General features: G+C 42.4%; 1 protein-coding gene across 1 annotated transcript in view; it reads right to left on the bottom strand.

The window, feature by feature from the left end:
- LOC128343483 (myosin-1B-like) overlaps window positions 1–22,107 on the bottom strand; it is a 29,342-nt gene extending 7,235 nt beyond the window's left edge. The window contains exons 1-29 of the mRNA XM_053292613.1: window positions 22,010–22,107; window positions 21,737–21,777; window positions 20,164–20,403; window positions 19,935–20,078; window positions 16,658–16,814; window positions 15,585–15,612; window positions 14,880–14,997; window positions 14,692–14,784; window positions 14,503–14,566; window positions 14,310–14,408; window positions 14,076–14,179; window positions 13,860–13,998; window positions 12,954–13,072; window positions 12,685–12,834; window positions 11,938–12,108; window positions 10,583–10,886; window positions 8,761–8,828; window positions 8,007–8,094; window positions 7,793–7,910; window positions 7,109–7,232; window positions 6,721–6,857; window positions 5,132–5,387; window positions 3,883–4,125; window positions 3,369–3,545; window positions 3,138–3,283; window positions 2,954–3,044; window positions 2,474–2,863; window positions 1,617–1,743; window positions 1,236–1,354 (exon numbers count right to left, since the gene is read on the bottom strand). Coding sequence (XP_053148588.1) covers window positions 1,236–1,354; window positions 1,617–1,743; window positions 2,474–2,863; window positions 2,954–3,044; window positions 3,138–3,283; window positions 3,369–3,545; window positions 3,883–4,125; window positions 5,132–5,387; window positions 6,721–6,857; window positions 7,109–7,232; window positions 7,793–7,910; window positions 8,007–8,094; window positions 8,761–8,828; window positions 10,583–10,886; window positions 11,938–12,108; window positions 12,685–12,834; window positions 12,954–13,072; window positions 13,860–13,998; window positions 14,076–14,179; window positions 14,310–14,408; window positions 14,503–14,566; window positions 14,692–14,784; window positions 14,880–14,997; window positions 15,585–15,612; window positions 16,658–16,814; window positions 19,935–20,078; window positions 20,164–20,367 — 3,978 coding nt within the window. The 5' untranslated portion in view covers window positions 20,368–20,403; window positions 21,737–21,777; window positions 22,010–22,107. The remainder of the gene's footprint in view (window positions 1–1,235; window positions 1,355–1,616; window positions 1,744–2,473; window positions 2,864–2,953; window positions 3,045–3,137; window positions 3,284–3,368; window positions 3,546–3,882; window positions 4,126–5,131; window positions 5,388–6,720; window positions 6,858–7,108; window positions 7,233–7,792; window positions 7,911–8,006; window positions 8,095–8,760; window positions 8,829–10,582; window positions 10,887–11,937; window positions 12,109–12,684; window positions 12,835–12,953; window positions 13,073–13,859; window positions 13,999–14,075; window positions 14,180–14,309; window positions 14,409–14,502; window positions 14,567–14,691; window positions 14,785–14,879; window positions 14,998–15,584; window positions 15,613–16,657; window positions 16,815–19,934; window positions 20,079–20,163; window positions 20,404–21,736; window positions 21,778–22,009) is intronic.
- Window positions 22,108–24,381: the final 2,274 nt, after the last annotated feature.

Below are 24,381 nucleotides of genomic sequence, written 5' to 3'. Positions count from 1 at the left end.
TGGTATGAGAGCAGAGTGGTGCTTGAAAACTAGACGTCCATTTGTGGAAGAGATCTGCCTGGAATTTGCTGTCAGGCCAGCCCAAGAATAACTAATAATGGTGCCAACACATGTGCAGACTGCAGAGTGCCTTTTTCTTTCCACCACCATTAACTGCAGAGTGTGTTTCTTGTGTTCCTGTTAACTGCAGAGTGTCCTCTCTCCACACCCAGGATTAAAGAGCAGGGATTCCAAGGCAGATGGAATCTTTTTTGGCAGGGGTGGTAGTATCCTTACCTTAATTTAAGTGGTGCTGCAGGTCTGCCTGATACCTCTTGAGCCCCAGGTGAAGTACCATAATATCAAGGTTTCTCCCCCCACACCCCCACAAGCAAGTAAAAGGCACTTTACGCTCCTCACACTTCTTAGCCAGCCCCCTCCGGCTCTGCTCCTATCTTCCTCCTCCTGTCTTCCTCATCTTGGCCCTCCCAGCTCAGGGTATTTTCCCTTTAGGAACATGGAGAGACTCAATAAATACAGCTTCCATGGTCTTTCAGTGTAACTTAGTAAATGGCCTCTTGCACGGATGCTGTAGCTTGACTTCTGCTCCCCAGCTTTCCAACCCAGGATCACTAGAGATGGTTGGTGGCAGAGAAAGAGTTCCTTAGTTCTGCCCTTCCGTTTCCCCTCAAATCAGAGGTGCAACTTCCTCATACAGCAAAGGGCTGCAGTATCAGAGAAAGAGAGAATTTCCCAGTTCCCCCACCCCAATATCCCACCCAAATCAGAGCTGCAACCACCTCCTTAGTTGACAGCAAAGTTAGAAGAATCCCCCACATTCTCCCACCCCATGTAGCTTGTTCACCTTAATAATGTTGGGGCCTGTTGGTTGGCAGCAAAGAAAAAGGCAGAGAAAAGCCAGCAGAATAAGCTGCAATATATCTGCCCCAGAGAAGCTCTGAATAGTGATGTCATAATTGCATAAGCCAATGGGGTGCATTTTCAGTCTCCAGCATTGGTGTTTTCAGCCAACTTTAAAGTACCTTTTAAGGGAAATTATAATAGGTACAGGACTGCCTTTTTTCTATAAATATTGTATGAGTAATAGTTGAAAATACCCTGAATTCTAAAATTTAGGAAAAACCGCCATAACGAACTCAAATCAGGTTGCATCAAATTGTACTGGACAAAAAATCAGTGACCAAAAATGGTGCTTAAGATTCAGATCCATGCAACATTTTGGACAAAATCCACACCTTTGTCTCTTCCTCAAGCTGTCTCTTCAGTTCCTCAATCTGCTGGGTAAAGGCTTGCTTTCCTCTTGTGAGCTGAGAAATCAATGCATCTTTTTCCTCCACCTGGCGTGCATATTCACCTAAAGAAGAAAGAATTGATGAAATTACACTTTATTCTTAACATCATTTGTTTCTGAGTAACCACAAATAATAATTTACTGTGTAAGGCTACAACCCAATGCATGCTAAGTTAAAATCAAGCTGCATGATGAAAGGGTCATAGGAAAATGTTCTCAATTCACAGACCGTTAAGGAGATTCAGTCAGGTCGTATGGAAACAGTGGGTTGGTTGTCATTCCAAGGATGGCAAGGTGCCTAGTAATGTTATGTTATATTTCTTACCTGATTCTGTCATCAGACGAGCTCTTTGAGCATTCAGGTCATTGATAGTACGCTGGTGCTCTTCCTCCTTTGCTTTAACCTCACTGAGTTGGTCTTCTAAGGTGCGGCTTATCTTTTCAAGATTTGCCTGAAAGGGAAGTATCCAAAAGGAAGGAGACTGAATATGTTGAACTGAACAAATTCAAACTCACCAAGGAATATTTACTATCAAATGCAAATGAAATATTTTGGGAAGAATGTTTGGCCTCAAGAAAATGATAACTGACAATCTCTTCTTTATCTGACTTGCGTAAAACCTCAAATGGCTCTCAATTTCTGGCTTATATTTGAGTTTTTCATATAATAAATTATAATTAATAATAATAAATAATAAAATTCTTTCATATGTTTTAAAATGCAAAAGTATACTTCTTGTATATTTGGTTGTTGTGAGGATAAAAATTACTGTCTACACTGCCTTGGGATCCTTGGAGGAAGAGTGGGATATAAATGTAAATGAATTAATAAGTAAAATGGCCAGATCCCAATGCTATCTCTCTTTGTTACGGTCTAGCAATGTCACACTGAATAGAAAACAGAAATTGGGATGCAAACCAAGAAAAGAGACAGGAAAGCAATGTACAAAGTGTACAAAGCACTTATCTGATTTATCACAACATCCCTGATGTACTCTGTAGTTAGGGTGAACATACATTACACAATAGAAAGGATGTTTTTGCAACTACTCATATACATGTGGAACCACCATCAATCACAGCTCATTGTTGGTTGTAACTGAATGCTACACACCTATGGATATATGATTTCTTGTATGCAACATCTTATAGTTTTAAGATACAGATGTAGCTATAGTATACCTTGGCTTTGGAGACAGACTCCATGTTGCTAGCAAGGTCATCAATCTCCATCTTCAGCTCACTCTTCTCCTTCTCCAATTTCTGCTTCACACGCTGCAGGTTATCAATTTGTTCCCCAAGTTCAGCTGCACTGTCTGCATGCTTCTTGCGGAGGGCAGATGAAGTGGCCTCATGCTGCAGAGTGGCCTCTTCAAGGTCCCGACGCATCTTCTGGAATTCTGCCTCACGTTTCTTGTTCATCTCAATCTGAGCTGCGGTTGCCCCACCAGCTTCCTCCAGCCGCTCACTGATCTCTTCAAGTTCTCTGGAGAGGTCAGCCCGCTGCTTCTCTGCTTTGGCCCGAGATGCACGCTCCGCCTCAATCTCTTCTTCAAGTTCCTCAATACGGGCCTAGAGAGCGACATCCTGATATTAGAAATCTACACTTTCCCCCCAGATAAATTCATTCCCCCAGCAGGAAGGGAGCCACGTGTAACTTGCCTGTAACTCCTTGATCTTCTTCTGAAGCTGGGAGCCCAAGGCCTGCTCATCTTCAATTTTGCTTTGGAGCTGGCTGATTTCAAAGTCTTTCCTTTTCACAACAAAACACATTGTATTAGACTACAAAACACAAAGTTATGAGAGCTGTGTAGGACAAAGACCTCCCACATGAGAACATGCTTACTTCTTAAGCTTTTCATCCAGCTGCTGCTTATCATTCTCCAAATCCATTAGGGATTCCTGAGACAGCTTCAGATCCCCTTCAAGCTTCCTCTTGGCCCTTTCAAGGTCCATGCGGAGCTTCTTTTCTTGCTCCAGGGACCCTTCAAGCTGAAGAGAAAAAGGTCATAAGGACTCTGCCCCAAGAGCACCATCTTCACCTGAGAGCTGCTTTTCTCCATGTTGTTTTGCTTACATCATCCACTTGCTGCTCTAGCTTGGTCTTTGCTTTGGTCAGAGTATTCACTTTGTCCTCCTCTGCCTGCAGGTCATCCAAGGTCTGTTGATGGGCCTCTTGGAGGGCTTTCTTTTCCTTGGTCAGTTTGGCAATGTTCTCATCCAAGACTGCCATCTCTTCAGTGAGGTTTTTCACCTTTTAGAAGCAAACCAAAGATTCAAATATCATGATACCCTCCAGTGACAGCACACCATTCTATTTCTTGCAGGTTTGGACCTATTCTCTCCCTACAAAATAAGAGCATCTCCTTCTATGGTTTTTTCCAGGAAGAACTTTGACTGTCCTGCTTTTGCAGAATTTTAATTAGAATTAATTTTAATACTTGTTTTAATATCTATTTTATTCTATTGTCTTTTTATGTATTTTAATTTGTAACTTTTAAATATTTTAAATTTTGTACACCGCCTCGAGATGTACATATCAGGTGATATAGAAATATGACAAATAAGTAAATAGATATTCTGGTCAGTACCTTGTTTTCTGTGGCATGTTTCTCCTTTTCAACCTTGGCCAGTGTTAATTCCAGGTCATCAATGTCTTTCTTCAGCTCTGAGCACTCGTCTTCCAGTTTCCTCTTTTTGGCTGTCAACTCAGCATTCATTTCTTCCTCATCTTCTGCTCGTTCAGTCAGCTCCTTAATTTTCGCTTCCAGCTGGATTTTGGTTTTGATCAGCTGGTCGCATCTCTCCTCAGCATCTGCCAAGCCATCAGATTCCTATAGATGGGGAAAATATCCCATATAATACTAAGATTATCTGACTGATTGAGAAATTCATGCACACAGAGATATCTCATGTGCAGTCATTCCTTTCATTGAAGGGGGCCAGTATTTTCACACTAGGAAACATGCACAAGGATCAGTTACCACCACTGAATTTAACAGAGAGGATATTCAAAACATGGTAGCTCTTATGCCTAGAGCAAGTCTACGTTTCAGTTAAAGTGTATTTAATTCATACAAATTACTTATGTTAGCTCATCTAATAGGAAAGAAAAACTGGTACGTGCATCAGTGTGTGCTGTGTTTATGTAGAACAGTATATGTTTCATATAATTAGGATACCCACACTAAAGGGAAAGTCTAACCATTTTTCCTCTTATCCTCCACCTTCGCTTTTCTTTTGTTTCATGATTTTTACATTGTGGGCCTGCAGGCAGGGAGACGTATTTTTATTATTCAGGGGTGTAGCAAAGTTGAAGTGAGCCTTGAGACAAGAAGTGAAGATGGGCCCCTGGGCCCCTTCCTTTCTTCTCCCTCCTCCCCATGTCTTTGCTGCAGAAGAACTATAGGGACATGGTAAGAAACCCAACATTCTCGGAATGCCCTTTCTCACGCTCTTGTGCAAATTGTGTCACACACTCCTCATGCTCCAGTCGGGAGCCAGCAGCTTGCCAATGAGTCGGGGAGGAAGGAGGGGAGAGCGAAGAGCAGGCTGTTGCCCAGCCAGTTGGGCCCTATCCTTTATGGGCCCTGGAACAACTGTCTCCCTCTTAGTTTAATTATAGCCATGCCCCTGTGATTAGTATTATTTATTTCTGTACAGTGTCCAGCATATATTAGCCACTTTCTAAATAAGAAATGATTATGATGATTATGGCGATCATGGTGATGACAACGACAAATATTCTTAGTGAAATTTCCACTGAAGTGTTTGAATGCCATTGTTCAAACTGTAAAAGGATAGGACAAATAGAACAAATATGTCATTGGTGTTACTTACAGACTGGACTTGGAGCTGCAAGTCATTTTTCTCTTGCATCAGAGACACCATTTTTTCTTCCAGTTCCTTGCGTTTAGCCTCGGATTTGGCCAGCTCTTCCTTGGTTTTCTCAAAATCTTCCTTCATGTTAGCCATCTCCTTCTCTGACTCAGCACTCTTCAGCAGAGGCTTGATCTTGAAGTACAGCTTCATCCAAGCCCAGGTCTTGACATTCATGAATGAGCGGACATTGTATTGAATTGTAAAGATGGATTCTCTGTAAGGAAGGCAAAGTAAAATGTTAAAGATAATACTAAATTGTGATCAGAGTGTGTTTATTCTGGTCTACATTTCTATTTAGCTCCTAAATTGAATCCTTTTTGGGGCACTTGTAGTCAGTTATCTGAGTTCTTTGATAAAGTAATTGCTCTTATCCAGTTACAAAATCAGATTTTGGGTGAGCATTTTGGTTTTCACATGAGCACTAGTTTGACCAGCTATTAAAACACAGATGCCCGAGTCTTTGCTGCAAGTGAGAACTAGGTTTATATCTTAAGAAGAGACTAAGAAAAATGAGATACTCCGTTATTGAGGGGGAAAGGGGGTGATGTCGTTTTGGGGTGAGGAGATATCTGAAGAAATCTAGCAAATAAAGCATCCAAAAGTTTGACTACATTCTGCACTAGCTCAATCTCCTTGGCACAGAAGTCATGGTATATGCACAAACTGAATGAGGAGATCTATGAGAATCAGATGCCGTATTTACATGTTTACGTGTGAATGTGGTTTACGTGTGAATACAATTTGCACATAATTTCATTTGCACGTAATGAATTATGTGTGAATGAAAGGCTCCATTTACTCTTGGTTTGGAGCAGCGAATCTCACTACAAACTGAGGGTTCATACTGGAGTTTCCATAGTGAAACCTTGGGTCATGCTACAGAAAGGACCAGAGTTGCAAGTGTTCTGACATAACGGTAAGGAAACAGCGGATACCTGCAACTCCGGTCCTCCGTTACGTGCAGATGTAGCCTTGGTGTGAGTTCGCACAGCCTATTTTTAAGGTGCATTTCTCAAACATTTAATATGTATACCTAAAACATAATGGCCAACAACCATTATGGTTGTTGATAGACCAATGATCTGACTCAGTATATGGCAGCTTCCTATGTTCCTATGTCCCTAACCCACTGGGGCTGCTGTGCAACATGAAATGGATTGGGGAAATGGACGCAGTGCTGCGCAACTGCCTGGAAGCTGCTTTAAGTAGTTCTGCAGCTGCCCTGTTGTGCAACACCATCGAGGCTGCCTTTTACATTGCACAGCATCCCTGGCTGATCCCTGATGCCAGCATCCCACAGTGTAGAAAGTCAGCCACTGTGGGTGTGTGTGCGCATGAGTGACAAATGCATATTTTCTACCTATCCCTGGGAGCTGGAACTGGCTGTGACTGCTCAGCACATGCACACATTATGAGAAACACATATACTTGCTGTCACATAATTTGTGGAGTAGCTCTAACAGTATCTTAGACTATTATCACCTTGTATTCATATGAACCCACTAAGTCAATGTGATCATGTCCAATGATAGATGGCAAAACTCTACCTCCTTTCCATCATTTTCTGGAACTCTACTCTCATCAGGTAGCCTCGGCACATAGCTTGAGTACGTGTGATCAGTTGAGCCAGCTTATCATCTCTCATCTCCTCTAGAGTACCCAGAAGGCCAGCTTTAAAGAACACCTGGAGAAAGAAAACATTATAGAGGATTGCTCACTATTATTATTATTATTATTATTATTATTATTATTATTCATTCAATTTCTATACTGCCCTTCCATTATGGCTCAGGGCAGTTTACACAGAGAAATAATAAATAAATAAGATGGATCCCTGTCCCCAAAGGGCTCACAATCTAAAATCTGTGATCACAAAATCACAATCTGTTCCAATGAAGGCAAATGTTACACTCTCATGTCAAAGAGTAATTTTACCTTGGTGTGGCCAAATTTATACTGCGTGTGGTCAATATCAATGGATCCAAGAAGCTTCTCAGAAGCTTTCTTGCTATCAATGAACTGTCCCTCTGGGATGGCACTGGCATTCAAAACTTTGTATCTGTTAGAGAAAGTAGAAGGTGATGGGGCTTATTATTCAAATAATAATACGAATCATACGAATATAAGGAAAGCTCTAGTAGGGCACACCAAATGCCCATCTAATCTAACATCAGTTAATGAATGCCAATGGAAAAGCTAACACCAACTGGTTATTTTCTAAAACAGGAAAATTCATAAAATTTAACTCAGACTGCTGAGAGAGTCATTAAGCTGCAGCCTTCTGTTGTGACTTTAAACAGAGCTATGTGCCATTGTGCATGCTGCAGATTGGTGTATGATAGCTACTACTGTCTCAAACTTCTGAATTTAGCTCAGGTCTGTAGCAGTAAAAATACTATAATACATTGGTTCTGACCCAACTCCGTAATTCTTCATCTTTCTCAATGGGAATAATACAATTTACCAACAAATAGAGTTTTTCCCCTAAGCCTTTGCTCCGTATGACTTAAGTGGTATGATTACAATACCAGAAAACCCAAAGCAACTATTATTGATGGGGCAAATGCAAAGCAGCTAAAGATAACCAGAATGGAATGGTGTCATATGGGACAATCTGACCTCTGCTTGAAGTCACCATAAATAATCCTGCTGGGGAATCCCTTTCTGCAAATTCGGATGCCTTCCAGTACACCATTACATCTCAGCTGGTGCAATACAAGCTCATGCTCCATGGCACCTGCGATTAAAAAAACAGATAAAGTACTAGTACCACAAAATATACTATGGGTGCATCTTTTCTCTTATGAAATCACAGTACAGCACTTTATCTTACCAGGAGTTTTCGTTTCATTGGGGATAAGGCAGCGTACAAAATGTGGGTGAGTACTCCTCAAATTACTCATCAACTTGTTTAAGTTCTCCTGTAGGATCAGAAGTCAAGTTCTGGTTAATATATTATGCATCTATATATAATATCAAGAAAAGACAACATAGTGTAAGTTTCTACATTTGTCATATGTAGGAGGAACACACAAATTTTTTGATGATAAGTTTACTGAAACATACTTTTACTATGAAAAACTACTACTTTCCTCATTTGGACTCACACTTCACTTTAAGGTCTAGATTTACAGTATATGGCTACTCATAAATATTTAGGTGGGATCTGTGGCCAGGAATGTTTTTACCAGCTTCATCTGGTTCATCAGCAGTGCCCTATCTTGGTAACAGAGACTTGGCCATTTTTATGTCTGCCTTGGTAACCTTCAGATCATATTTCTGCTATGTGCTCTATGGTGTGCCCTTAAATGCGATTGGGAGACTTCAGCTGTTCCAGAATATGGTGTGTGTCTGTCTGTCTATCTATCTATCTATCTATCTATCTATCTATCTTCTGCCTGTCCCCTGAAAAGCTTGAGCCCCATGTGGCATGCTCCCTGTTCTAGAACCAGGTAGACTTGGACTCTTTATAGGTAAATCCTAGGTAAACAAAGTTTGTGTAAAGGCACACTGAAACACAGTGACTATAGAATTAGAATTGTCTTCCCCTTACAGATAAGATATCTTAAATAAAGATTTTACTGTACCCTGAAAAGAGCGGAGACAGTCTGGAAGGAAGAACCCTTCTTCTTACCAGCCTTCTTGCCAGCAGTCTCTGATGATAATAATAATAATAATAATAATAATAATAATAATAATAATAATAATAATAATAATACCAGGGGATAGCAGAATAGAAGAAAAAGAAATAGAAAAAATCACCAAATACAAAGATCTACAAATTGAAATTGAAAGGCTGTGGCAGAAAAAGACCCAAATAATCCCAGTGGTAATTGGCGCCCTGGGTGCAGTTCCAAAAGACCTTGAAGAGCACCTCAACACCATAGGGGCCACAGAGATCACTGTCGGCCAGTTACAAAGGGCAGCTTTACTGGGAACAGCCTATATTCTGTGACGATATCTATAACAATTGACAATAAAATTCTGGTATCCCAGGTCCTTGGGAAGGACTCGATGTCTGGATAAAACAAACCAGTCAATAACACCTGTCTGACTGTGTAAACAAGAAATAATAATAAATAATAATAAATATTAAAAATACATTTAGGGTTTTACGTATTGCTCTCCTACATAAACTGCTTTTCCAAAATACTCCTCCATATTGTCAAGAGCTTTTTCACACATTTATACAGCCTGTTGGGAGACGATGGTGCTTGTGGAAGAATATGAAATGAAGTCTTATGGGTGAATGTGAAAGAGAAGTTATTAAGTAGGACAGTTACAGTATTTGGGACAGAGATATGCTGAAATTTGTGCTAAGTGGTGCTGAGTGGTTCTCCAAAAAAATCAGCGGAGATGCAAAATCTGACATAATGATATAGAAGTTGTTTTATTTGCTAACCAAGACTTACACATTATCTGATGTAAACTACAGAAGGCATGTGATGGTTTAGCTTAGGTGGGCTTATGAGCGAGCAGGAGCCCTTCTCTCTAACTCATTTCTGGAATGAGAACCATTCCTGAACCTCCCCCATCCAATGTAGAGAATGTCCTCCAAACATCACCTATAGTATCTCTCTTCCACTCATAAAAGAATACTTTTCTGAGTTAACTCAGTAATCCAGTACAAGGAGCTGCAGATTCTGATGAGGTGTCCTGCCTTTCCTATAGGGCATGTGTGAGTGCCATGCTGGACAATGCTTTGGCTGAGGAGAAGAGAGCTGGTATTGTGGTAGCAAGCGTAACTTGTCCCCTTAGCTAAGCAGGGTCCACCCTGGTTGCATATGAATGGAAGACTAGAAGTGTGAGCACTGTGACATATTCCCCTCAGGGGATGGAGCTTCTCTGGGAAGAGCAGAAGATTTCAAGTTCCCTCACTGTCTTCTCCGAGACAGGACTGGGAGAGATTCCTGCCTGCAACCTTGGAGAAGTTGCTGCCAGTCTGTGAAGACAATACTGAGCTAGATAGACCAATGGTCTGACTCAGTATATGTCAGCTGCTTAGTATGAATAATATGACTGTTGGCTTCTCTGACTTGGTTTCTGCTTCCCTGGTTCTTGTTGTATTTCCCATTAAAGGAAGGAGGCAGAAAAGTGAGAAAGAAATTGGTCCTCAAGGCTGAGAACTAATATTTCCAGTCCATCTTACCTAGCCCAGCTACCTTGGAGATAACTTTAGGGTCCTCAGTGTACTGGAGTAGGGAGGGACAGGCAATGTCAATAAACTGTGTGAATGACTGAGTGAGTCTCTCACTAATGAATGACAAAGGAGAAAGGCTGACTAAATTTCAACCAGACTGGCTGAATTTGCCATCTGCTGGGGGTGCCTCAGCAATTCCAGTTAAGAACTGCTGCTGAACTGAGAATCTGATTGTTGATAAATCTATTTGAAGATGTAGAAATGATCACCTTCTGCAGGACGCTCTTGAAACAGTAAGGCCAAGGTCTTCATAGAAGACTTCTGGTACAGCCCCACAACAGTTTCATTCAAGGGGTCCTTGTTCTTGTCCAGCCAGCCAGAGATGTTGTAGTCCACAGTGCCAGCGTAGTGAACCAGGGCGAAGTGGGCCTCTGCTTTTCCTTTGCCAGGCTTGGGCTTTTCAAAGTTCTTGCACTTGCCAAGATGCTGATCATAGAGCTTGTTCTTGAAAGAAACGTCTGTTGCCTTGGGGAACATGCACTCCTCTTCCAGGATGGAGAAGATGCCCATTGGCTATAAGAAGATGAAAGAGAGCACTTACCACTAACAAGCTGTGTGCATTTACACTTGAATGACTGACGTATTATTTCAAATATTTCAGTCAAGCATCTTTCATTATGATTTCCCCTCATTTTTTATTTAGGGGAAATAGTGAAAAAGTGATGATTATTGCAATTATAGGACAACTAATGGAAAAACTTTTATTTCACAGCAAGACAAGGATGGCTCTCTGTGGAAAGAGACTCTGCATAAAGGAAAACTACTGGTTGAGCAACTGTTAAAAACAGTTTTGTTAGGGAAGCCTTTCTACAAGTTTTACACCTATATTGCAAAGGCTTGTAGAAAAGGAAAGGAAAGCACCACACCCTGTTGAGGGTGTGGGGGAGACTTTCCATTTATCCTGACATTCTGGGAGTTGGGGGAAAAGGAGAGAATACATATGAGCCCATGATGGGCCTCCTGAATGTGCACTATTAATAATTTTTTCAATGGTTCATATAGTCAGGATGTCAGACACTGAGGTTGTGCACACAAGCAGCCCTACACAGGTTATGGCAGCCTACCTGGGTAGGGCTGCTTGTGTGCAGCACTAGGATCAAGGCCGATCCTGGCACCACCTCCCCCAGTAGCCCAAAATTTTTAACTGGGCTTTTACCTGGGTTAAATGGTGTGAGCATGCCCTTTACCCCACAGGGTCATGTGTGTGCTCAGGCTGCATGGAGCCTGAGTATATACCATCACATGGTCTATTGTAGGATTCCTGGAGGCCAGGAAAATAGGTTCTGGCCTCCAGAGATCCACATGGCACGGAGCAGCATGGATTGTGTGGGCGTGCAACAGTGTGCCGAAGAGGACATTACCGATCATCTGGGGGTAAGATAGGACCATCCCTCCCTTCCACCCTGCCCTCCCTCCCCACCTCTATTTTGGTTGTGAGAATGACCTTACTGTGTGTCTCCCATGAACAAAACTGCTTCATTGTTTAAAACATCAGCACAGCTTTCCTAGTTTAAGTATCATTGGATGAAGTTGTATGCAAGATTAATTTTTTTTTTAGAAATACCTTCTCAATGAGCTCAATGCAGGCAGCCAAGTCCATTCCAAAGTCAATGAACTCCCACTCAATCCCTTCCTTCTTGTACTCCTCTTGCTCCAGCACAAACATGTGGTGGTTGAAAAACTGTTGCAGTTTCTCATTAGTGAAGTTGATGCAAAGCTGCTCCAGGCTGTTGTACTAGAAAAATAAAGTAAGAACTTCTTTTAAGAAACACACCTCAGTGCTGCCCACTCTTCATTCTAGATTCTAAATACTTCATGATAATTCCACCACCCACCCCCATCTGTATGTTTGTGTGTTTAATCTGAATGGTAGGAATATATCTGCATGTAATTGGATCAAGTGAATTTCATCGAACATGAATAATCCTAAATGGCAAATAAAAGTGCTGTTATATTAAACCTTGAGCGGGGAACAGTACTCTATATCCATCCCTAGATCCTGTCAGCTTCACTTAGACCTTTCTTCAGCTGGCCTGTCCTAGAGCTGCTAATTTCCTCCTCATGTTCTATATCTGAATCCAATAGTATCTTATCAAGTTATCAAGACTTTTCTAGATGCTAGCTAATTTTTGCAGTTCTGGATAATATCCAGACTTTTTCAGTCAGTTCATTGCAGCGTTTTTGCTGCGGAAGCTTGAGAGGACTATGAGCTGACCAGGATGTTTCAGAAGATCCAAGGAGAGAACTAACTAAAAAGACCAGGGTGGGGTGGGGGAGGGACCTCTCCAGTGCCAAGGTTCCATTTCCTTACATCAAAGATCTCAAAGCCAGCAATGTCCAGCACACCAATGAAGTACTGTCTTGACTGCTTAGTATCCAGTTGCTGGTTTATACGGACGACCATCCACAGGAACATCTTCTCAAAAACAGCCTTAGCTAGAGCACCCACATTATTGTACACCTAGAATAACAGGGATACAAACTGGAATTATCATACAAAGCACAGGAGCAAACCTCTGAAAAAGAGTAGGTCATGATGTGATGAATTCAAGCAGCAAATTTTAGTTCCTAATTTGTTACCTGCTGGACAGTTTGGCCTTTGGTGACAAATTCATTGCCGACCTTGACTCGGGGGTAGCACAGAGCTTTCAGCAGGTCTGCTGAATTGAGGTTCATGAGATAGGCAGCCTTGTCAGCAACTGTACACAGAAGTGAGAGGAAAGGATTATAGGCAAATAACAGCGGAAAGACACTGGCCAACAACATCAAGACTAAGGAAGCACTGCTTCCTTTTGTGGCAAAGGAAAAACCATGGCAACATGCTAAAGCCAGTCCAGACTAAAACTGCACAGGCACAAGAGAAGAGGGGCAATTTTCAACAATCTCCCCTTCCCTCTGAAACCCTCTGTGCCACCCAAATATATGTCCCTGATGGCAGCACAGGGGGCACAATGGGCTTCAGGAGGCAGGGGAGATTGTTGAAAATAGCCTCTCCCCTCTCCCTCTCCCCTCCCCAGTGCAGCTTTAGTCTGGAACTCAGTGTGCCACACTGGTGCTCCCTTAGTCCTGATGTTCACCAGTATTTATCAGCTTTATAGAAAATCAGAATGCTATCTTGCTTGTTTCCATGTAGAACATTAAAAAACAACAACCAGGAAACAGGAAAACTATAAATAAATAAATAGATCCTAAACTATTTTTTTCTTATTTGTGTACATATTTGCTTCTAGGAATTGTGTTATGTTTTGTTGTTGTTTTACACAGAACAGTGATGTTGAATGGATGGGCTAATGGTATGGCCACCCCATAATATCTATGTTACCCAGAGAGGAAAATAAATTACCGTTTATAATCAGACTATATAAAAGGTCATTTAAATAGTTATGTAAATTAAATGTTTTAATACATCTCCATATCATATTAAAGGTCCTAGTACAATATTCAACATGATATAACTGAACATTCTGTACTGGATTGTGTGAATACCTTCAGTGCCATCTGGTTCTGCCTGCTCCTCACGCTGCTTCTGCTTGAACTTCATGTTACCATAGTGCATAACAGCTCCTGTTAGTTTGTAAATGGCTGTCCTTTCTTCAGGATTGAAGCCCAGGATCTCAATGGCTTCCTGTCAATTGAATCAATAGTGAACATTCTGTCTAATCAAGTTAATACTCAATGAAATCAGTTCGGTAAGTTACTTACATCAGTTGCCATCAGTTCTTCCTGATCATTAATACTGGCGACAGTGATCTCACCCTGACTCACAAAATGAAAATCGTATGGGTTGGTAGTAATCAGAAGCATCTCTGAATGAAGAAAAGAACAGATATAGGTCTTGTTTCATTCAATATGTAAACTATATATGACAATATTTTAATTTGCAGTCAAATACATTACTCAGCAGCTGCCACCAAAACTGTAGAAGATGGCTCTTACCAATCAGCTCTGGCTTCTTGTTGGACATGATCTGATAAAAGATGTGATAGCTTCTTTCTGCTTTTAGCTGGAAAGTAACTCTGGACTTCTCCAGCAGATCTGGCAAGCAAGGGGAAACAGAAGCAACCAAATAAGAAATCAGTGACGAGGAGAGGAAAGAGAACAAGAACTCATTAAAAGAGAGGCCCCTTACATGTCTCAATGTCAGCAGAAGCCAGTTTGCCTGTGGCACCAAAATGGATTCTGATGAATTTACCCTTTAAAGAGAAAAAGGCATGTTGTTATAAATTCTGCATGTGCTTTACTAAAGACTTACTATATGAGCACAGAAGGCTCTACATTTAACAAAGGTAAATGCCCTCAGGCTGTATACAGGGCTTACAAAGCGTGAAGAGTTGTCATTCCTCACAGTCTTGGCATTTCCAAAAGCTTCCAGCAAGGGGTTGGCACTGATGATTTGATCTTCAAGAGTCCCCTGCAATGTAAACATTATTATTATATTATCTATGTACAATCATACAGCAGTGGCACAAAATCACATTTCATCCCTTTTTTTGGCATCTTGCTTACCTTTATTTTGCCCTGTTGGGCTGGCTCTTCCTTTTTCTTGTCACCGGAAGCTGCAATTGTTGCAAAGTATTGGATGACACGTTTCGTGTTCACAGTCTTTCCAGCACCAGATTCTCCACTGTTGATCAAAACAAGGAAAACTGAACCAATAGTTGAGCTGTCCATACTTGAATCAGAGCTCATATGATTGAGATTTTAAGATAATTTTACATCATTCTATAGATTGCAATAGTAGATATTATGGGCCTACAATTTACATTGGTTTTACATCAGTTCAACTCTCATGCCTTACCCCAAGGAAAACTAGGAATTGTGCTTAAGTGAAGCTGGTGATAATTCTTTGTTAGCCATTTCTATGCTGCCCCCACCCCACTCAGGCTACAGTTGCCAAGGTTCCTAGGGCTAGGGAATGACTATTAAGTCTTCTTAAATCTTTAATGTAGTTATGCCCTATGCCACACAAGGGTGTTATGATTCTTTCCCAATACAATTACTAATCCAGACAATGACTAATCCTCCACTGATACACCATGGTTTTCCATGCCATGAGGGAAGAGGGGCGATTTTTGGCATGAAATGAAAATATATCTCTGAGGTTTGGGAGACACTCAAGGAGATAGTTTCAGGAGCATAGGTGGCTACAGAGGGAAGGGCGGGGGATGGGACAGGACTGAAAAGAATGTATACCAACAAGAAAATACTTACGTGATCAGAATTGACTGATTCTCCCGATCTGGCGGGGGGAAATTAAAGTTATTTTTAATGAAGCCACATTTTAACTCATTGGGATGCAAAGGAAAGAATAAAAAACATACTTGTAGCCCTACAACATTCCCAAGATATACAACTAACAGAGCTCTGTAATCTAAGCTATGATAATCAGAACGTATCGTCATCCTAGGGTGTAATCTCAGGTCTGTTTAATCTTGTAAAAATAACATTTGTCTTCTACTTCTTTGTTAACCCTAACTTCTCATTGGCCAAATGTTTTGGATACTGGATGATGAGGCAACCTACATTTGGTTGACAGTCTGGAAAATCTGGCATAGGGCTTATGGAGGAGGGGTAGGAAAGAACGATAAACACAAAGAGGTTAGCTCTTTAGGTAACAATTTCTAATGTGTTGCTCTTTATATGGCATTTTCACATGGGGCAGGTCTGGTTCAGCTGACTGCCAAAAAGTAAGTTGGTGAGACCTACTGGTTCCCAGGGAGTGCATGCTCCTGGCATGAGTGGCAAGTTCAGCTTACTTTGTGAGAGTGAACCTGCCACTGTCCAGTTTCTTAGCTGGACTTCCCTCTGTCATCCAACATTCGCGCAACATTTGTACCCGAGATTTGAAGTTGGGCAGCAAATGTTAAATGGCAGAGGAAAGTCTGGCTCAGGAACTGGACATTAATGGGTTCACACATGTCACAAAATCAGCCAAACTTGCAGCTTGTGTTGCAGGTGTGCACACTCCCCAGGATCTGGCAGTTCTCACCAACTTTCTTTCTGGAAGACCTGCCCTAAGGAAAAGTGCTTTATTGTTCTTATATCCTTTATGCTTACACCAGCCACATCATGAATTTTAAGCTGGGGGTGGTGGCTTAAGTGAGCATGTAGGGAGTTTCATTAATGTAGGGGGGCGGAGTATGAGATGCAGGCACATTTGCCTAATAATCATGTTTATAAGCTGCCTTAGCCATCAGCAGGAAGCCCACATTTCACTGTCTTTCAAATGACATTGAGGTTCTCTGGAAGAAACCGTAATTTTTCCAAGGTGTTAATCCACTCACCAGTTAACATAGCCTGATAGGCATTGTCAGAGATGGAGAAGATGTGGGGAGGAGCCTCTTGACGCTTTTTGCCTCTGTAGGCTGCCACCACTTCTGGGTTGTACACTGGCAGCCACTTGTAGGGGTTGACAGTGACACAGAAGAGACCTGAGTAGGTCTGTAAGAAGCAGAACAACAGAACTCACTTAATTTATCAGTTTGTTATATTCATATTGTACACTCAAATACTGAAAAAGCATTCTCTCATACATAGGTAACTACTTTATGGTAAAGGAAGAGAAGGGGAAACAGAAAATGGATGAGATACAGGAGAAAATAACAGCTACTTCTAAAGATTTCATTCAGATCTTACTCCTGGGGAAAAAATATGAAGTTTACCCAAATAATAGTCATGAATGCTAGAGCAGCCATAGAATTCTTCACAGATGTGTTGATTTCTTTCCTATATTATAGGGCTGCATCATATTTGTTTCATTTTTAAAGGGTTCAGTATTAATGTTGGTATTAGAAATTCTTTTCCATTTGCCCCACTGTTACTAATGGTCCTGGATAGTAATATCCATTAAAAGAATCATTCTTGATTCTGACATGATACTAAGATCACTTCAAGGAGCAAGGACCATAGCCATATATGGAAAGGCAGGCCTATTCCTGCCTTTTGCTAATGAAAGGGTAGGGAGGTGGAAGTTGAACTCTCCGACCTCCATTCTTATTGCCCCACCCAATACTGCAACTGCAGAGGACAGCTGGCAGAACAAGAGGTTGCTGAAAATCTGGCTTTCCCCATACTTCATTACCATGACGAGCCAGCATGAGGGTAATATGAGAGAGAGAGACACTGAGGACAGAGCATCATAAGAGGAGGAGGGGTAAAGGTGGGGAGAGTTGAAGAAGTTGGAAAAAGATAATGGGGAGGGGAAATCTGGGCAATGGATAGTGGGAGTGATGGATTATTTTATTTAATTAATGAAATAATTTTACTTATTTATTATCTATATATATAATTTCCTAAGGCATACCCATTGCTAATCCCATGCATGGCAGCTCTCATGAGAGTTTACGAGCAGAAGCACTGTGGTGATTGGGCAGTAGAGATTCTATATGCAGATAGGGAGGAGGAGTGTGTGACAGCAGAAGCACCTTGGTGATTGGGCAGTGGGGATTCCATATGCAGATAGGGAGGAGGAGGCTCTGATGGTTAAGGTCAGTTGGCATGCAACTGTTACTGGTCGGAAGATGTTCTTGATTGTAGAGGAGAGGAATCGATATATATAAAAAGATAGTGGGCAGGGTTCTGCTAAGAGAGGGGTCGTGAGGGAGGAAGGAGCTCCTTCAGGGGAAGAATTAGATGAGGAAACAAGAAGAACACGCTCAACTCAGGAAGGGTGGGGAGAAAGACAGAGGGGAAGAGCAAGTGGAGGAAAGAGAAAGAGAGAAAAAGAAGAGAGGGAAAGAGAGAAAGAAGGAATGGCAAGGGTTGGGACTGAGCCTGTCAGCAGCCTGAAGGGAACAAGCAGTCATGGCAGTGCCTATTGGCAGCAAGGGAGGCCCCAGTCAACCAATGCTGCTGTTTGCGGTAACCAAGGCCATAGGCAGAGGAAGGCAGGCAGGAAAGGGATGGGCCTAGGCCTGTCAGCAGCCTGAGGGGAATGAGTGGCCATGGCAGTGTTGGCAGCAAGGAAGGGCCTGGTCAACCGCTGCTGCTCCTGTGGAGAGAATGAGGGTGAGGAGGGCTCTGGGGATAGGGGGCTGCAGCTTGGCCAGTGTGTGCCAGCAATGCTGTAGTTGCAACCAAGAGGGGTGAGGGGGTGGAGTAAATGGATGGAGGAGTGACCAAGAGGGGTGAGAGGGGAGGAAGCAATGGGATGGAGGAGGAGGAGCAAGAGTGCAGCTCAGGTGAGGGTGGTGAGATCTCTGAGGTGACTGGGGCTGTGTCAGGGGGCGAGGGGAGAAATCAAGTACTAGTGTGCAGATGCTCTGCATGGGTTTAGCTAGTTTGAACTATTTCTGTCCTGCCATCCAGTACAACACTGCTCAGGGCGGCACACAACAGTAAAACAATAAAAGTGATATAAAATTTAACACAATAAAGCCCAATGTTGAATAACAACCAATTAAAACAAACTGAATTAAGATTTTTAAAAACCCCATCAGGCTATAGTAAAACACATTAAAAAGCCTCTTTAAACAAATAAGTTTTACTATCTTTTTTAAAAACCCTAAACAAGGGAGCATGGCAAAGCTCTTTTGGGAGGGCATTCCAGAGCCAAGGGGCACAACCAAAAAGGCCTTGTCCCTGCCAGCCCAATCTTAGTCAATGGTGGGGCTGAAACCAGGACCTGATATGATGAACAATGGGCCCTGGCAGATTCATATGAGTAAATATGGTCCAACAGATATCCCGGCCCCAAGCCGTGTAGAGCTTTAAAGGTGAAAAGCAGCACTTTGAATCTAGCTCGTAAGCAAACTGGCAACCAGTCAAGCTGCCACAGGATAGGTATAATACTCCAGAAATGACTAGTGCCCACTGTAGCAGGGGAGAATTAAAGGGGAGAAGTTGTGAAGTAGAGCTGTCAGAGCTGAGAGCTGGAAGAAGTCCAGTCTGAGTTGGACTTCAGTAGTATTGTAGAACTGTTTATTTAATTCAGGCATGGTAAGAAAAGAAAGAAAGAAAAACCCTGGCCATGGCAGGAGTAGCATGTGTATGTGAAGTCCTCAGCAGCATGACTTGTATGCATAGATTCCTGCCCCCAGCTGGGAGGGCTTTGCTGAGGGGAGCCCTTGCTGTTGGACATTCCAGGCTCTTTGTGGGCACAGATGTTCAGTCTTCGAGCTGCATCTTAGTCTTCGCTGATATATTAGAGCAGTTCCCAGAGTTTCTTCCCAGACATTCTAGATGCAAGATGGAGGTGTCAAGATTTTGGAGGGTGTGTTTTACGGCTATTGTTTTAGAGAACCTCCTGAATATTGTTCTCATCTAGGCATTATTCATCCCCCAGACACGAGTAAATCATAAAAGTTCCAGCTTTTCCATCATGATCCAAATGCATGCATGAGTATAGCTTTGAGTATCTGTTTTCAAACCTTCTTGTGAGCAGAAGGAGTGCCCAATTGCTGCTGACATGAATAGTACTTTCTTCCATTTGGAGTGTGAAAAGGGAGTGACAACATGTGATCCACAGAGCCTTTGATATGGTTCTGGCACACCAATCTTTCTTATCTTAAACCACAACATTGCATTTCCAGATGCCAAAAATCAGATGAAGTTTGCACTTACATAGATCATCCAGGCTGCATAACGCTCTTTGAGGTTATACAGGACAGCAGGTTCATGAAGATGGGTCATCATGGCCATGTCTTCAATTTTGTCATATTTGGGAGGGTTCATAGAAAAGCATTGGTCCTCCTTAACAGTCACAGACTGCAAGTAAACAAAATGTACATTAGATATGCTTAGGGAGAAGAGAGGAGACCATTCTGACAATTTATTTCTTGATTTTACTCACTTCTCCTTTTTCAGTCTTAGCTGTGACTTTCCCTCCTTCTCTGCTCTGAACACTGGCCTTGACATAGGATTCCTTGGCATCCACCACAAAGACTGAGTTCTTTGCATCAAAGGGCTTATTCTGTGCCTCAATTCTCTCCTTTTCTGGCTTCCGGAGGAAAGGGGCAGCCGGCCCAAAGACCGCCATTTCAGCATCTGAAGACATGGCTGCAGTGTATAGGAAGCACCTCACCAGTTAACACTAAATGGAGAGAGAGAAAAATGATACGATACTAATAATGACACTTTATGACACCTACTCTTTGCATATTCAATGCCAGTCTATAGAGCTCATCATTCTACCATATCAACATCCTACATTCTACAGTCAGTGGCATTTATTAAGTATGAACAATACAAGCAGGACCTGGTCGTTTACTGAGAATTTGGGAGAGGGGACAAATTTAGACTGATTTTATTATTAATTAAAGAAAAAAGAAGAGCAGAGAAAGAAAAGATTAGATATTACTGTGGAAGTCAAGAATCCAGTTACTTGAACTATGTGGCGTGGGTACAGCAGTCCCGCCCTTGTGCATCACCTAGCCACATCTTATAATGCTTGTCTTGATTTTCTCTCAATGCTGTTTTGATATTTAACCAAAAGCAGATGGGACATGATGGGATGTTAGTATAGTAGTAGGGGAAACCTGAAGTTTAAATAGTGACTGCAAAGCATCCAGGTTGCTTTTCTCTAGAACAGGGCTGCACAACTTCGCCCCTCCAGCTGTTGTTGGACTACAATTTCCATCATCCCCTGCCACAGTGGCCAATAGTCATGGATGATGGGAGTCGTAGTCCTACAACAGCTGGAGGGCCAAAATTGTGCATCCCCTTCTCGAGAAAGAGTTGCACATTGTATTCTTTTGTGCTCTACTGTTTTGAAGAAAGAAATATTATAAAAGAATTTAAATACAAAGAGTCGTATCAATGAAAGTAAATGCTACTACTGTATTCCCTTTAGCTTTGGGTGTCTATCCTAGGTTGTCCTATCAGAAGCTTTAAAATGGAAATATAGGAGCTTGCTGTATGTTGTGTTCCACTGCATGTCTCAAGGGAAGGAACCATTAAGAAGACATGACAGGGATGCAGTAGCTTCAAGGCCAGCAAACAGACAGATCTTCATTTGGAGTGACAGAGGTCCAGCGCAAGATATGAGCACTGTCCCTCAGCACTGGGAGATACATTCGACTGTTCAGATTCATTTAAAGTCCTGTAATATCAAATTTCTTTTCCAAATAAAATTCTGTGCTATACGTTTCTAAATAATTATTGTTTGCTATTTACCATTTGTTATTTGATATGTAACAATTTAACATTATTTTTCCTTAGCTCAAACTTTCTTTTTGACGATTAATTCCATGGATCCTGATATCCAGTTTCCAAATTATACATTCTATATTTAATTAATGTTAAATATTGAACATAGAAATTAAGAATTAACCAAAAAATACATTTCAAACATAAATTTCCAAGAATATTAATATTTCACGCTTTAGCTTTGCTGTGGGAATTAGTATATTTGGCGCATAACTCACCTTGTGCAAGGAGTCCTATGCAGACTTGAGGTTGGCCAACCCTGCAGAATGTGAGAGAGAGAGAAGTGGGGGGGGGAGAAAAAACCTCTTTTTATTGTTGCCCCAAAGTTCCAAGGATGAGAGCGATAAAATAGATAGAAGCATTCAAGAACGGTTTTGAATATCCACATAGAAATGAATTCCAGGGGAAGAGGATTGCCCGGGAGCGAGTGGAATTCCAGGCCTCTGGGCCTTCCCTGCAACCCTTTGATTCTTTCTCCACACATGACTTACCTTGGAGCAGTGTGCAAAGACTGGGCAGATCAAAGACAAGACAGGTCTCGGAAACTCTTTTATAAGATCTGCTCAGCACAGGGAATAGCCACTCCTCTGCCACAGGTCAAATATTTCTGGCAAAGTATTGTTTGGCAAAGTGAACTGCAAACATCATTCTTACTCATATTATCACATGGATATATTTAGAGTAGAAATATTCTAGTCACTGCATTCCTGCAAGTGCCTGTATCATTGCTAAATATATTTTATAGAGCTCATTAACATTTTTACATTTTCTGTAAAATTATTCAAATATGAAACTACTCCCCCTACACACAAAATGCAAGAGAGAGAAAATGCCAGAAAATATGTTGCAACAGTTTGATGTGTCAAAAGGAGATTTGGTTTGCAGTAAAACATCTCTTTGGTAGAAATATGAAAACCTGTCTACTGTTTCAGACAGGGTCTGACAAATAGCCATGATGACGGGTGAGCAATAGGAGACTTTGGACTCTTGGCATACCTTCTATGATTTCCACTTTGGACATCTACTGTACTCATAAACCCTTTGGACCATGATTAGAATTTTAGTTATAACGAGCATGTGCTCTGCAACAGAGTCCAAGTGAAGAGGCTGTGAAGGAATAGCCCTGACGTTTCGAGCAGCAAGCCACAAGCTGTTGAGAAAGAGATGAAGTGGTGGGAGAATGAATGAACTTCCAGTTAGGTGCACAACCCCTAGGACTGTCATGTGCAAAAGGAGGGATTCATTAATTTTTGTCAAGCTCCTTTACAGATCAAAGCCTTCCATTAACTTTCCCCTCCTCAGACACAAACCTGGGAAAACCCTTCATCAGTCAGGCATGCTCTGCCTTAGGGATGTGCCTGAACCAGTTCAGTGAATACTTAGGGAAGCTTCGAATCGGTTTGGTGGGGCGGGGATCAGCTCCTTTAAAAACCAGGTAAGCAGGTCCTTATCTGCTCTTCCACTGCCCCACTGCTTTTCTGGGCATGGCTGCAGCTCTGCTCCTAGAAGCTGGCGCGCAGCGGCCAAGTGTGTACCGATGCCGCGTGCAGGGAGCAGCACTGCAGCCACTTACAGCCTTTTGGAAAGCAGACGGCATGTCCAGGAAAGTGGTGGGGTGGCAGAAGAGCAAGTAAGGACCTGCTTACCTGGTTTTTAAAGGAACTGATCCCTGCCCCGCTGGTTTGGGCACATCCCTACTCTGCCTATCCAATTCAGGAGCTAGGCAGTTATTCTCTCCCCACCCCACACACACACCTTTCTGTAGTCACTAGGAATGTTCATGAACCAAGGTTTTTGCACAGGTTTGGCACTCCGAGGCATCACTGGGGGGTGGGGGGCACGAAGCAAGCAGGACTTTTTAAGGGGAGTACAGCAGGTCCTTACCTACTCTCTGCTGCCCCATGCAGCTTCCTGCAGTGATGGTGCTCCTCTCTAACAGCCCATGTGCAGTGCTGGCATGCACATGACCTCCGTGCATGCACGGACACCACTTGCGTGGTCAGCAACACCATGCTGACCACACAAATAGGGTATGCGCATGCGTGGAGGCTGTGCATGCCAGCACCACGCATGGGCTGTTGGGGGAGCACTGTCGCAACAGGAAGCTACATGGGGTGGCAGAGAGGAGAGAAGGACCTGCTGTACTACCTTTTAAAGGTCAAGCTCACCGCTCACCGCCACACACCCCTGGGTGGCACCTCGGAGTACTGAACAGGTTTGGGCCTCGCCGGAACCAGTTTGGTGCATGAACCTCAGTGGTCACTGCCTATCCACTTTCAGACAGGCCTGTATTGTTGCAGGAAAGCCCGAATGCTATTTGCAATATCCCCCAGTGAGTCTTCATAATTCTTCACCTGCCTAAAGGGCCAGCTGTTCTACTAGGAGCTGTGCTCAGAGCAGCTCTTCCATGGGCTGAGGCAGCAGATTGTTGGGATGCCAGCAAGACAGCAAGGTGTCCTGCTGCCCCCAAGGGAAAGGGAGGGTGCATGGAGGGGTAGAACTTATTGTCCTGGCTCAGGCATGTGGATGCCTTGAGGGACCGCTGGCTGTGCTGTTGAGTCATGGGTGGCATATTGGCCGTTGTAAGGACAGGTATTGGAGGGATTTCATACTATTCCTTCATCCCAGTCTCAGCCTAATACAAAGCTACACATCATACCCCACTGATGATCTGAAGCAATTCCCAAAGCGTCTCAAGTGTGCTTCATAGGACAAACAATTTGAAGTGGGGTGTATGCGCCACAAATTGTGGTAAATGTGCTTCTTGGTTATTGCTTATGATTGTTTTCCACTTCTGGCAGACCCAAAGATTGCCCATTCGTCTGGGATTAAGTAAATTATATAGCAACTTCATATTCTCAGA

Source organism: Hemicordylus capensis, chromosome 2, assembly GCF_027244095.1.
Source record: "Hemicordylus capensis ecotype Gifberg chromosome 2, rHemCap1.1.pri, whole genome shotgun sequence".
In the NCBI taxonomy this organism is placed as follows: domain Eukaryota; kingdom Metazoa; phylum Chordata; class Lepidosauria; order Squamata; family Cordylidae; genus Hemicordylus; species Hemicordylus capensis.
This window is presented reverse-complemented; position numbering and strand designations above follow the sequence as displayed.